The sequence below is a fragment of the Lemur catta genome, chromosome 1, assembly GCF_020740605.2.
Source record: "Lemur catta isolate mLemCat1 chromosome 1, mLemCat1.pri, whole genome shotgun sequence".
In the NCBI taxonomy this organism is placed as follows: Eukaryota; Metazoa; Chordata; class Mammalia; order Primates; family Lemuridae; genus Lemur; species Lemur catta.
The window spans coordinates 85,018,816-85,032,914 of record NC_059128.1 but is presented as its reverse complement, the minus strand read 5'-3'; the positions used below and the strand labels follow the sequence as shown (position 1 = coordinate 85,032,914).

The 14,099-nt window shown below is 52.4% G+C and overlaps 1 protein-coding gene across 1 annotated transcript in view; it reads left to right on the top strand.

Moving 5' to 3' along the window:
- The first annotated feature begins 1,510 nt into the window (after window positions 1-1,510).
- ONECUT1 (one cut homeobox 1) overlaps window positions 1,511-14,099 on the top strand; it is a 30,712-nt gene continuing 18,123 nt past the window's right edge. Inside the window, exon 1 of the mRNA XM_045529613.1 lies at window positions 1,511-2,788. Coding sequence (XP_045385569.1) covers window positions 1,684-2,788 — 1,105 coding nt within the window. The 5' untranslated portion in view covers window positions 1,511-1,683. The remainder of the gene's footprint in view (window positions 2,789-14,099) is intronic.

Genomic DNA, 14,099 nt, shown 5'->3' with positions numbered 1-14,099 from the left:
ACTGCCACGGGCCCGGACAATGGGCACATCTGTCCTTTCTGCCGAGGCATGAAAGCACCTAAGCGGACACGGCTCTGCCTTTTGTTACGGATTTTTTTTCTTTTGTAAATGAAAGAAAGCCGCGGCATGTGGTGGCCGGGTGTACGTCCCACACTGGGGGCCTCCCCACGCGTACCCACCAGGCCCAAGGACCAGGTTCGGTTCCGGATTGGAGCGCGACTGTGGGAAGGGCGCAATTACTCCCGAAGCTGAATTGATTTTCAAATCCAGAGGCTTCTCTCGGGGACGCCGGGAAAAGAGCGTCCCTACGGACCAAGCGGAGACCCGCGCGCCCGCGTCCACCCTGACTGCGTCAGTACCTCTCGAAAGCAGCCGCCTCTGGGTGCTTTACCAGGAGGGCCTTGGAGCAACCGCAGGAACCGTTCTAGCCCCGGCGGCCCCACCAGCACCCGGAAGTTAACATGGGTACCCACCAAGGCACTCCCTCCCCTCTTCTCAACCCCCACAGACCGAGTCACTGGCGAAGCGGACGCGCGGCCTTAATTATGAGCTGAAGGACCCAGGCGGCGGGGGACAGCGAGGTATGGCCCGGATTGGGACTCTTGGCACAGAGTGCTCCACTCCCCGAGGCATGGGGAAAGGGTGGGCAGATGAGTTAGGATCCGGGAGGACGAAGGGTGCAGGGTCTACGGCCGCTAAGCTGACACAGGCCTTTGGGCTATTTGCGTCGCCCCCCGCCCCCACCATAGGCCGAGCATTTTAAAGGTAGGGAAAGCGCGTACTCCTAGCCGCCCTCCGGGAAATTAGGCTCAGTGGGCCAGAGCGGAAGGGGTAATGACACAGTCCCCAGCTCCCCGGGCAACCTGCACCGGGCAGTAGCTACTGAAGAGAGACGGACGCTGGCTCTCCAAGCATAGCGCGCTGTGATACGGGCCGGGAAGGAGCCGGAGCTGGGAGGCGAGAGTCCACCCAAGCAAGGGAGGCAAGCGGGGCGCGAGTCTCCTGGGATTGCGGCGGCGGGCCCAGGTCGCGCTCTGTGCCAGTCCTTCGCACGTGCCCGCAGCTACCCGGCCATCCGGCGCCGCGGGGGAAGGCGCAGGACCCCCTCCTTCATTTGTACGGGGACGTCACGGGCCAGGCGCTCGGGGACCGAGGGGGCGGGGCCGGGCTGCGCGCATGCGCGCTGCGCCCGGCGCGCGTGAGGGCGGGCCGCGGCGGCAGCGGCTGTGACCGAACCTCGGCCGCAGAGTCTGCAACAGTAACCGAGCCATGGCTCAAGCTGGCGAGTGGCGCTGGCAGGCAGCAGCCGCGGCAGGCGCGCGGGCCGCGTCAGGGGAGCCGAGGGCCTCACAATTCTAAGGAGAGGGGCGAGAGGGGGCCGGGGGCGGACGGGCTGGGGGCACAGCGCTCTCCCAACGGCGCGGATCCTTTTTGGAAATTAATATTAAAAAAAAAAAAAGCCGAGGACGCAGAGGGGAAGGTGGGGGCAAGAGGGAAGGCGAGACACACACACAGAAAGAGAGACAGAGACAGAGAGACAGAGCCCCACAGTGAGAGGGAGGAAGGAAGGAAGGAAGGCAACAGTCGCCGGCAGCCAATGTGAAGACAGGACTCCGTGCGCCCCTCGCCGCCTCTGCCCGGCCACATCGATGTTGTGTCCGCAGCCCGCTCGCCCGGATCACGATGAACGCGCAGCTGACCATGGAGGCGATCGGCGAGCTGCACGGGGTGAGCCATGAGCCGGTGCCTGCCCCTGCCGACCTGCTGGGCGGCAGCCCCCACGCGCGCAGTTCCGTGGCGCACCGCGGCAGCCACCTGCCCCCGGCGCACCCGCGCTCCATGGGCATGGCGTCCCTGCTGGACGGCGGCAGCGGCGGCGGCGATTACCACCACCACCACCGAGCCCCCGAGCACAGCCTGGCCGGCCCCCTGCACCCCACTATGACCATGGCCTGCGAGACTCCCCCAGGTATGAGCATGCCCACCACCTACACCACCTTAACCCCTCTGCAGCCGCTGCCGCCCATCTCCACAGTCTCGGACAAGTTTCCCCACCATCACCACCACCACCATCACCACCACCACCCGCACCACCACCAGCGCCTGGCAGGCAACGTGAGCGGTAGCTTCACGCTCATGCGGGATGAGCGCGGGCTGGCCTCCATGAATAACCTCTATACCCCCTACCACAAGGACGTAGCCGGCATGGGCCAGAGCCTCTCGCCCCTCTCCAGCTCCGGTCTGGGCAGCATCCACAACTCCCAGCAAGGGCTCCCCCACTATGCCCACCCGGGTGCCGCCATGCCCACCGACAAGATGCTCACCCCCAACGGCTTTGAAGCCCACCACCCGGCCATGCTCAGCCGCCACGGGGAACAGCACCTCACGCCCACTTCGGCCGGCATGGTGCCCATTAACGGCCTTCCTCCACACCACCCCCATGCCCACCTGAACGCTCAGGGCCACGGGCAGCTCCTGAGCACAGCCCGGGAGCCCAACCCTTCGGTGACCGGCGCGCAGGTCAGCAATGGAAGTAATTCAGGGCAGATGGAAGAGATCAATACCAAAGAGGTGGCGCAGCGTATCACCACCGAGCTCAAACGCTACAGCATCCCACAGGCCATCTTCGCGCAGAGGGTGCTCTGCCGCTCCCAGGGGACCCTCTCGGACCTGCTGCGCAACCCCAAACCCTGGAGCAAACTCAAATCTGGCCGGGAAACCTTCCGGAGGATGTGGAAGTGGCTGCAGGAGCCGGAGTTCCAGCGCATGTCAGCGCTCCGCTTAGCAGGTGAGCCGGCCAAGAAGCTGGGCGCGAGGGGAGATAAGGGACTCTCGGAAGCCGAAGGGACCGAAGGAGAGGGGTCTGGGTTCTCTTCATCTCGCCCTCCTTCCCCAAGGTAGGGGGGCGGGGGATGGGGGTCCTGTGCTTAGAAGGGCCCGCACACGGCTCGGGGAGCAGATCACCTTCTCCAGGGCTCAGTGCATTGGGCTGTGGCAGGCTCAAAGAGCTAAGCGGCGCGGCCTCGGCGACTGCCGGGCGCATTTGTGCTGGGGACAGCTCTGGAAGCTCGTGCAGCCGGAGGCTGAGAGAAATCCCGCACCTGGTGAGACACGGTCTGTGCGCCGCTTCTCAGTTGAGCACCCTAGGTTTGGGAAGAGGGAGGCGACGTGCGTGTGGAACTGTGCGCAGCTGGAACCAGTGCTCCTGGCACATACTCGTCGCTGGGCTGGAGTGTGCCGGACCTGCGTCACTGTTTGGCTGAACTGGCCGCGGTGACCCCCTCCCGCGCTCATTCTATTAGGGCTGGATAGCTTTGGGGAATCGCAATCTAAGAGTGCAGTCAAAAAGTTCCGAAGCGGCTGGGCGGTGGGGGTGTGGTGCGGCAGAGGTGTAAGGGTTAGCGCGCATTCTGGGCCAGGAACCGGCTGGGGAGAGCGAGGCAGGCAGTGCCGAGGTCCAGGTGGGAGCGGCAGAGCATTGGCCGAGCCCAGGGTCTACCTCGCTGCCGACTCTCTCAGGACATTGCGTTTCATTATTTCTCTTCGCAGTTTTTGCCTGAATCCCTATTCAGGCCAGTGGGAGTGTGTGAATGACCCCCAAGTCTGCGAGCAGAGATTTCCCGGGCCTGACACCCCGAGCCGCGGGTGTTTCCGAGTGGAGCCGGAAGGTCTCCGTGGCGCTGCTCAAGCACCACGCCTGGCTGCCCCAGACGGCCGATAGGACAGCTGAGCCCAGCCCGAACCTGGGCCCGAATTCGGGATTTCAGGCGAATTCGGCCACCCCTGAGGGCAGAGGACGTGTGGGGAGGTAGAGCTAAGGACAGCCGAGGGCGGACTAGATTTGATGAGACCCGGGCGGCGGTTGCCAAGTCGATTGACTACTGAGTCGGTGCCTCCTCCAACCCCCATCTCAGCCCGACGCCCAGGCCTGAGCCTTGGCGAAGAGAAAAGGTAAAAGCCGGAATGAGGGTTTGTTAATTAACTCATCGTTCTCCATTAATTCGTCCCTGGAGAACGGGAGACAGTCAATCCGCTCTGAGCCGGGGGCACTGAGCCGTTTCACAGACTAAAATCAAAGCATGAGGCCAAAGCCCCCCTCCCCCACCTCGTGACTGCCAATGAGAAGCTGGGGGGTGGCAGGTGCCGACAAGCCTGCGATTCGAGCCCCGAAGCGACCCAAAGCGTTCCCTGGGACTGGGTGCTCGAGGCCTCCGGCCCGAGCGCTGAGCTCGCTGAGTCTCTGTCCTGCCAGGTTTTCCCGCCCGGCCCGTGCGCGTTCGCTCCAAGGAAAGTCCTCACGCAGGCTCCTGCCGCCCGAGCCCGGGAGCCAGGCGAGGCGCGGGTAGGCGGACTGGAGAGGGAGGGGTGAAACTGGCTGGGTGACCCCGCAAATCCCAGGTTCCCGCGTTTCCACGGCCCTGTGCCGCCGGTACCATATCGCCCCCCGTGGGCAGACCGAGACCCTGCGGGCAGCAGAGGTGCCGAAGAGGGTGGGCAAGGGGGCTGCTGCTCGCCCTGACGACTCAGCGTCTGCGGATGCCCAAGGTAGTACCTGCCTTTTCACACTCCCACGTCGGCCCAGAGCCCGACCATTTACCCAGGCAGCGGCACCGGAGGCCAGCGAGTAGGGAGGAGGAATGTGGGGAGAAGGTGGGAAATGGAGAAGGGTACCCCTCCCGGAAAGCTCTGTTCCCCCCCGCTCCAACACCCCCTGTGAAGGCGCTTGCTCCGGACTTCAGTGACCCTCCTCCCTCCACTGCCTCCTGTCTCCTCCTGGAAGGACAGACTGACACATTTCGTTAAGAGACGACCCCGGAGGTTTGGAAACCTGGCGGCTCAAACACCCTCTGACCTCGGAGCGTGGAGAGCAGAGCTCTGGACCCCACTGTGGTGGGGGAGGGAGCCTAAGTGCTGGGACCCGCACACTGGAGGCGCGGGCGGGTGCCGGGCAGCTGGTCATAGGACCCAGGAGGTCATCGAAGAGGCTCTGCCTGGCACCCAGCAGCCTGTGGAGAGCCCTGCAGCCCTCGGCTCCCAGCGTATGCCTTTCCCTCGAAAAAGTGGAAAATCGGAGACCAGCAAGACAGGCGTTTGGCGCCAGATACCGAGAGAACCCCGCGTCCTGAGACCTGGGTGAAGCATGTCACTTCCATTTTTGTTTCAACGTAAAGAAGTGGTAGGGAAGGCCTCCTGCAAGGAAGCCGGAGCAATCCAGTTCAAGCCGCAAAAGCCGAAACCTATTTTTAAGTCACTGAAGAACAACGACCCGTCTCGTTAACATTTTCATGTAAAAAAAGAAACGTGGCGTCGTTTTCTGAATCCTCCAAATAACCTCTAGCAAGGCCCGAGTGCAGGAGCCTTAAAATGGATTGCAGGGCGCCTCGGCCGGCTGGGGGACATTAGGGCTTGTCCCTCACCGCCAGCTCCCACGTGCGGAGGTGCCTCTTGCAGCTTTGCCTGCGGTTACGCTCAAAGACCCTCCCACAACTTCGTCCCAACCGCCGTGCGGGGCCAGGGACCACCGAGCTCAGTTCCTTAGCTCCGCAGTGGGAGGGTGGCTTCTCCGTGCCCTGAGTCCTGCGCAGCCTGTTGCAAAGGGTCAAAACCCTCCGCACGTGGCAGTGTGTTTGGGGAGGCGCCTCCAGGTCACGAAATTACAGCGGCTGGTGGAGGACTGACGACAGGAGGAAATTCTCACCAAATTAACTACCTTTAAAAAATCAATATATGTTCCCTCAATGTTATACTTGCTGCTGCCCCATTAAAACGCAGCGCGACAGGGTTCTCGCCACGTGTCGTCGCGGGTGGGGTGGGCTGATGGGTCGGTGCCGCGCCTCTGACGTGGGCGCCTATCAAGATGGGAGGAGATTAGTTACCAATTAAAGATTCCAGAAGGCTTCGGCCACACCGCAAGAGCTGCCAGCGCGGGCAGAGGCTGCGACACACGCCCACCCGTGGGCACAACACCGCAGACCCTAGAGGCAGCGGCGCGCAGGCCCGAGGTTTGGGCGGGGGTGGATGCTGGGCCACTCCGACTCTGCCGGCTTTGGAGACAAGGAAACCTTCAAACGCGAGAGAGTGGGCCTGGCCACCAGCACCCGGGACCACACGCTCTTCCTATCCCTATTTGCCCTAGAACGACCTGGGGGAGGACCTGAGCCTGGGGTTTGGGGGGGGGGGCGGTTAGGTCGGGAGGCGGCCATGAGAAAGTCTCGCCTGGCCCAACCTGGGCCATGTTTGCCCTGAGTGGCCTTGCGGCCTGGTTGATTGATAACTGGCCCCCACACAAGGCCATTTACTTTTTTGTTAATATTTATCCCAGGGGGTGACATTTCTGCTGTCCCCTTGCTTCCCTGGGCCGCAGGAGCCAGGCAGGAGTGCGATGCTGGGCCCTAGGCAACGCAGTTCAATCTTCTGAGACTCCTGGGCAGGGAGGGAAGCCAGGGCTGGGCGTGTGGGATTCGGGAGCTGGAAGGGTTTCTGGGCCCAAGAGTGGGGGGAGAAGGCGTCAAGCTCAGTAGTTTCCTCGGGCTTTGCCTCTCAGCGCCGCGGGTCTCCAGCGGGGCAGCTGCTCCCAGCCGGCTGCGGCGTGAACAAAGGGCTGGCGGGGCGCGACCGACCGTGTCACCTCCAAGCCCAGGGGCAACGGCGGGGGGGGGGGGGGGCTGCCCGCGGGAAGCGCCTTCTCCGAAGGCTTTGCATGGCCTCCTCCCAGCGTGGTCGGGGGACAGCCGGTTGTCAGGCGGAAACTGAGAAGTTCCAGAGCCCGCCCAGGGTGAAGGGTGGCAGTGCGTCAGGGTAGTCTACTGGGGACCCTCACACACTCACCAGCTGATTTCAAAACCAAAAGGTCTCGCCCTTGGAGACAGTCACCAGAATGCTCCTCATGACGCCTTTCTCACAGCCTGTCTCTGTCCCCTCGAGGGTGTGGGACAATAGTTTCCCCTGTGCAATCCCCATTAGTGAGCACAAACCTTAGCGAGGAGACGAAGGTGTGCATGGGATTAAGAAGCGTGCATGTGGCGAAGACTGGAGCCGCTAGTATGAGTATGACTGGGATGGGGGACACCTGCTTTTGGGGCTTGAGGAGTCCCGATGGCTATTGTGTGGCGACCTTGGTGTCAGCGCAGCGAGGACGCCTGCCAGAGACAAAGAAACCCAACGGCCTCTTCAGAGGGTGTGTGGCTATTCCGCCAGCGGGTGCAGCCCGGGATAGCCTTCGAAGCATCCGGAGAGCGATCCCTGTAGTCGCAGCGACCCGCCGGAAACACGGCACAGTGGTCAACTAGAGACCCAGGCCGCTCTCTCCGCTTGCAAATGACATTTGGGACGGACAGTGCGAACAATAGCACAGTTGTATTGCAGCAACTAAGCGACCCAAAGCCCAGGGTGCGTCTTTCTTTATCTCGAAGCTTGGAGCCCTCTGCGCTCCCCCACTCCCTCGATTTGGGCTCACCTTCTTAGAGCACCCGGCCCGGCTGTGCTACGGGAGCCGCGTGCGCCCCCTGCGGGCCTCTGCGACCAGGCTCCGGGCGGGCGTCCGCGATTCATCCCGCTGCGGAAACAGATGTTCGCTGCGTCTTTGTATTTAGAATATCGTTGTCCTAGTGGCTTTCAAAACAGTAACTATTTTTGATAGAAGAGAGTGTGAAGGAGGAAGAGAAGGATATCTAGTGGATCTATCGAGGCCCCCAACAATGCCTGGGTACCCTACTCATGGAGACAAAACTGCCATCGCCAAAGTACACCCCCCAACTCTAACCTCCCCAAACGAGATGAGCGTTTGGATTTTCTATCCGAATTATGCTTTTGTTGGCATGTTTTTATTTGAGAAAAGCGGGATCAGAGTAGAGAAGGTGACCCCGGCAGTCTGAAGTCAGAGGTTGAGGCTGAGAGATACAGTCCCCGGAGGGTTGACGGATCGACGATTCCTTTGTTTTGTTGTTTCCTCTACCAGCAAACTGACCCAGAGTCAAGGAGGCAGCACTGGGGCCCTGAGCATGAAAGTCTTTGTTCCCCCTCGTGTGGGGTGGGTAAAGGGGTGCCGAAGCAGACCACCCCAGAGCTCTGGGGAGGCGTCAGGACCCTGGACAGGGCCCCACCGCCCTGTCACCTGATCCAGTTTGTCTCCGCCCTGGGAAGGCGACTAGAATGTCTTTGGAAAGTCGTAGAGAAAACAAAAATTAATAGCTAATATTCCGAAGTTTATTGGGGTGCGAGGCCCCGCCAGGAATATACACTGGCACAGTCAAGTATTCGAAAAGATCAAACCTTTCCGCGTCGATCAGGTAGTTGATCTTTTCGTCCCTCCACGGCAGCTTTGTGTGTGCGTCTGAGTGCACGTGCACACCTGCTTATAAAGTCGGAATTCGCGTCCCTGTGGGTGTGACAGGGGTTGGATCATTAAGCTAAAACGTTCAATTCAGTCGCTTTGATCCGCGCTGGGGAAAATCTATAGTCATCTCTAATCTACGAGGTCTTTAAGGAGGTTGTTACACGAGCTGTTTTGATGTCATCATTTCCACATTCATGGCAAATTCAGCTAATCAGATGGTGCTACCCAAAGTTATCAGAAGAAATAGTTCTTACAGAGTGTATCGGTAAAAATTTATTCCTGATTTCCTTGTAAGAAGGAAAATCCTCACATCTAATGAAGGTGGTTAATTAAACAGAAGACTCAGGAATCTTGCTCCTCAGCTTCCTAGATAGAGGCCTTGTCTGTCCCTCAAGTGTCAGTGCTCAGTGTTCTTCGTAAACTCCATATATTGGAATATTTAAACATCAACTTAATATTTTAAATCAACCACGGAGATTTGGTGGGTTGAATGAGAAATGACTAGTTTTATTTCAGTCTCCATTAAAACAGCAGGATTTCCACACTCTTGGTGGAACTGGTAAAATTGAATGACCCTGAACCTAGGATAGCAAAGAAGGGTCTTACTGAAGTTATGATTGTGACAGGACACATTTCTTATAATGCTGGAGAAAAGTATTCAACAAATATTCATTAAATATTATTTTCATTCTGTTTCTATTTAAATAAGATGAATGAGCACCTTCCAGAGAAGAAAGCTACATTATTTCCACATGAAAAATGTCAGACTCATAGAGTCCAGTAAAAAGAAAAAAACTTATTTTTAATGTGAATGAATTTAATGTATAATCATAAATTCCTACCTTCTGTCAATAGGTTTGCACAGGTTCTTATTTTAATACAGGTATGTTAATACTAATGAAGCTTAATTTCCTCCTGAGATGATAGGACTGGGTTAGATGGCTAGACCAATCACAAGACAATCTGATTATTTTGATGCAAATATACAAGTTATTTATCACAAGGTCTTGCCATAGAATTTGTCCCTCCCAAAAGATGTTGCATTATCATAAAATTGGACCAAATTTGCTTCTAGAAATTGTCTTCTCTTTCAGATGAGGCATCTCTTTTAGATGTTAATAACAGCTGGACATAACTAGATTCTAAAGTACAATGCATCAGATTTGTCATAGCAATTGATAAAGAAGGAGCTTAAGTTTGTTGTGCACATTCTCTTTGTCAGTACTGTGGTAGGCACATGGATGTTTTCATTTAACACTCACTATTTATGCCAGTGGCTCCCAAATCTTGCTATACATTGGAATCACTTAAAGACCTTCAAAAAGACCTGATGCCTGGCTGCAACCCCAGATATTCTGATGTAATTGGTATAAAGCATGACTTGGCCACTGGGATTTGAATGAGGTAATTTTAATATAGAGCAAACTTTGGGAACCACTAGTCTATGTGGTAGTGACCATTATTTTCCCTGTTGCTCTCTTCAGTGAGGTTAAATAATTACCTATGAAAACACAGCTGGAAAACCCTGATGCCCTGAACTCAGCTTTCCCAATTCAAAGCCCAGAACCTTCTTACCCTCCAGGTCATGCTTCTATTGCCAGTACAGATCCACCAGGTTAGTGGACCCAGAATGTGGATGTGTCTGATTGACCATCACAAACACCTGATTTAGAAAGCCTCTGCATAATAAAGTTCTTGGAATTAGAGTATGTCTTCCCTCTGGGACTCTCAAAGATAGTTGCTTATAGAAACTTATTTCTTTTGCACTCAAGACTTATAAGAGAGAGTTTTTAATTACTCTCTTTTGGAGAACCAGCCAAAGGGAATGCAAGGCAGTACCATAGCTAGATGTGGAACCCATGTCTCCCTTATCCCTTTGCTCACTTAAACGATTATTGATGAGCAGTACCCATCTCATTAGCTGTGGACCCGTGCCTGGAGGAGGGCCCAAGGGCCCAGATCTTCCCCATACTTTCAGGCTTTGGTGTTCTGATCTGCAGTTGGGCAGCAATTACCTCTCTTTGCTCCACATCAGCCCCTACCTTGCTATTTCAAAGCTTGCCTGTTACTCATATTTTAAGTCTCCGCGCTAAAACATAATAAGTTGGCTAAAACTCGGTATATCTGTTGGCAATTGTCCAGAAGACAGCTTACAGTTTCTGTCGTCAAACGCTGCATATTTCCAGTCATCATGTGTTTCTCATCTTCCTTTGCATATGCCTAGGGGTGCTCAGAATCGACAGTTTCTGAATCACTGCTTTCGTTTTCACATCTGGTGATGATCTCATAGTCCCAAAGAGAGGTTATCGGAGGAGCACAATAAACTATGTGCTTTTTGCTTTCTTTCCTGTGTTGTCTTCTGAAACTGATCAATGGGGGAAATTAAACAAACAAACGAGCGAAGCGCGCCACCTAGTGACCTCTGTGCTCACTGCAGGTTCCGCGACTGGAGTGCGTGAGAGGAGTGGCTAACGCGATTCAAGTATTGATGGAGTCACAAAAATCGTTCATTAAGGCAATTTAATCTTTGCTATTAAATGTCCTTTCAATTCATTTGGGGTAATTAAGATGCAGTTAAAGTGATTAAATTCTAATTACTTATGCTAGACAAAGACATATTTGTCACACTAATGCGGTTAACTAAGGACTCAGAAAGAAAGTTAACATTTACTTCAAATGATGCGACTGGAAAAAATCAGTTCCTCTTTTCATCATTAATCCAGTGAGCTGGGTGATTATGTAATGGCACTACAAGCTCATTAAAAAGGGGAAGTGCTGACTAAAATGACTGCTAGGAGGAAAACTTGAACCAGAAGTACCTCTGTACCGTTTGGTCAGCATTCCTGGGCAAAATGACTTGGTGGGGTTTTTTTCCCCCGCCAAACCTCCCACCCCAAAGTAGCAAACAGCTCCTGAGTTTTTTTCTGACATTAAAAGAGGGATGCCTCACAGAAAGCCTTTATCATCGACCTGCAGACATTGTTAAACCAAAAGATATTTTTAAATGGTAAATGGATTCTTGGGGTAGAGAGGAACCAGGCAGGGGTGGGGAGGAAGAGAATACCTGAAGAAAACAGCTCCAGAAGGAAAATTTCCACGAGAGACATCGGAAGCCACTTTTCTTGACAGGAACACCCTCCCCATTATTAAGCAGTCCTTCTCCCCTCCCTATTTCCACGTTGACTGCCTCTGCTGGATGGGGACAGTCCTTTGCACAGGATTATGCTACATTTGATTATTATGCATGCTCCGAAGAGCACTAAGTACCCCTGCTGCAAATTGCTCTCTTTTCAATGCTTTTCCATATTCACATGTAAAGCCATCTTAGATTATAAACCATCAAGACACTGAGGCTATTTCCCCATAATCTCTACAGACAATTCCCAAAATCTTAGGATAGCTTAGTTATGAGTGCTATCCTAAGGGGAGGATAATTTTAAACTGAATGAATTTAAAGTTTTCCTTCCTTACAAAAATGGTTTTCAAAGGAGATGCCTACCATTTTCTTGGGGGGATGATCCAAGGACAGGAATGATCAGGCAGGTAATTAAGGATTATTTCCCCCAGGAGATCAGTATCTTTTAGTACAGTTAAATTTGCATATTGAAACCATAATTGTGAAGAATGTATCTTTCCCCTATTTATTTCATTGAGTACTGTTACTCCTGTTTACTTCATAAGCAAAGAAGCTAAAGTTATCAAATTCATTGGTCACTTCAGTTGAACAACTATCTTTTAAAAACAAATTGGTCAGTTATTGGAATATTTGTAGAGTAATTATTAATTTTATGGATCATGTTATACCATCTTAAATTACTAAAAAAAAAAACTCTGGGAGACATTTCATCTAGGCTAAAACAGACATAAATTTTACCCTTAGGCAGAAATCTGAGTTAAACATCTCTATTTAAAGTGACATTCATTCTCCCTTTTCAACTGTTTTCCCCAGAAATTCCAGAAAGAAAAAAAAAAAAAATCAAGTGCCCTGGAGAAAGGTTCTTGCAGTAATTAGCTCTTAGACCTTGTCAAGTAATTTAACCTTTTTGGGTCTCAGTCTCCTTAAATGTAGAATGAAGGATTTGGCCTTAGGGTCCCTTCCAGGTCCCACATTCTATGATTAATTGTCTGCTATGATGACTGTATATCCAACAGCAAAGCCCAGTTGGAATCCTGGTCTCTTATCTCAATTTAGTACTCTCCCCAATATCAAGATTCAACAAGGTGTAAGGCTCAGGGGGCCAGTCTCTTGGGCAGAGTGTCAGGCCAGGCTCTCTTGTCAGGTGGTCAGGAGGAAATAGCCCACCCCATCAGGAGCACTCACTCCTGGCACAAAAGTGCTATAGTTTGAGATTCCATTGTCTGTATCCTAATAATACAAGCTATTGGCTGTGACACAGATTATCAGGAACTCTTATACGTGGCTGGTGGGAAGGAATGTAGATTGGCACCTTTGCTACAAAAAATAACTTGGCACCATCTTATAACCCTGGACCTACACATATCTAGCAGTTATACTCTTTGGTATATATTCTAGATAAATTCACAAATGTTCCTAGAGACATGACAAGACTGTTCATAGCATTGTTCCTAAGTGCAGAAAAACAGAAAGAGCCTAAATGTCCACTGATGAGGAATGCATAAATAAATCAGGATGTGTTCATATAATGCAATAGTATACTGTGATGAAAATGAATGAGCCAGAGCTATACATAACAACATAGAAGAGCTTTAGGAACAGTGTTGGGGGAAAAAATAGAAATAAGACCAACTAGAATAGGCAGGGGGAAAAAAAAGAAATAATGGTTTTTTTTTTTTAGAAAAAGAGCAATACCATTTTCATAAAGCTCAAAATCAGGCAATGCTAAACAACTTATTGCTTAGAAATGCATAAATATATGGTAAATTTTTTAAAAAAAAACTATTTTGGGGCATGGTAGCTCACATCTATAATCCCAACTACTTAGGAGACTGACACAAGAGGATCACTTGAGCCTCAGCTGCAGTGAGCTATGATCACACCACTGCACTCCAGCCTGGGTAACAGGGCAAGAACCTTGTATCTAAAAAAAGAAAAGAAAACCAAAACTCTTTTTTAAAAAACAAATGAATAATAAACACAAATTCAGGAGAGTGGTTATCTCTGGAAGGGAAGGCAGGGAGATCAAGGAGAGAGCACCCTTCACAAGCTAGTGCTTTTGTCAGGTAGTGGGTTCATAGGTGCTCATTTTGTTATCGTGCTTCGTATCTTACATATGTGATACATATTATTTTTCAAGCAGTAATTATTATTTAATTTTAACATTGAGGAGGGAGATATTTCATTTGTCTGATTGCCCAACCCAAATTTTGTATTATCGTTTAAGAAGGTCCAAACCCTGAATGAAGTGTCAGCTCTCAGGAATTATATTCAGCCAGTTATGGACAGTGTATAAGAAGTAAAGAGGAAATTTCATTAAATATGGAAAGAAGAGTTAATTTTTTTCATCCATTTGAGCACCTGCCATAGCAGGTTCTGTGCTCAGGACTGGGAATGACATTTACAATACACTTGCCCTTTGAAACTCATAGTCTAGCAGGAAAAAGAGACAAATAGTTGTTTCTGTATGTGTGTATGTGTGTGTGTGAGTGTGTGTGTGTGTGTCCTAGGAAGGAGAAGTTCAGGGTGTGATGAAGGGACAATCTTGACAATCTGGAGGATGAGTGAGACTTGAATGGAAAATGGAGGAAGAGGTTTCCAGGCAGAGGGAACAACAGAATGTGGAGA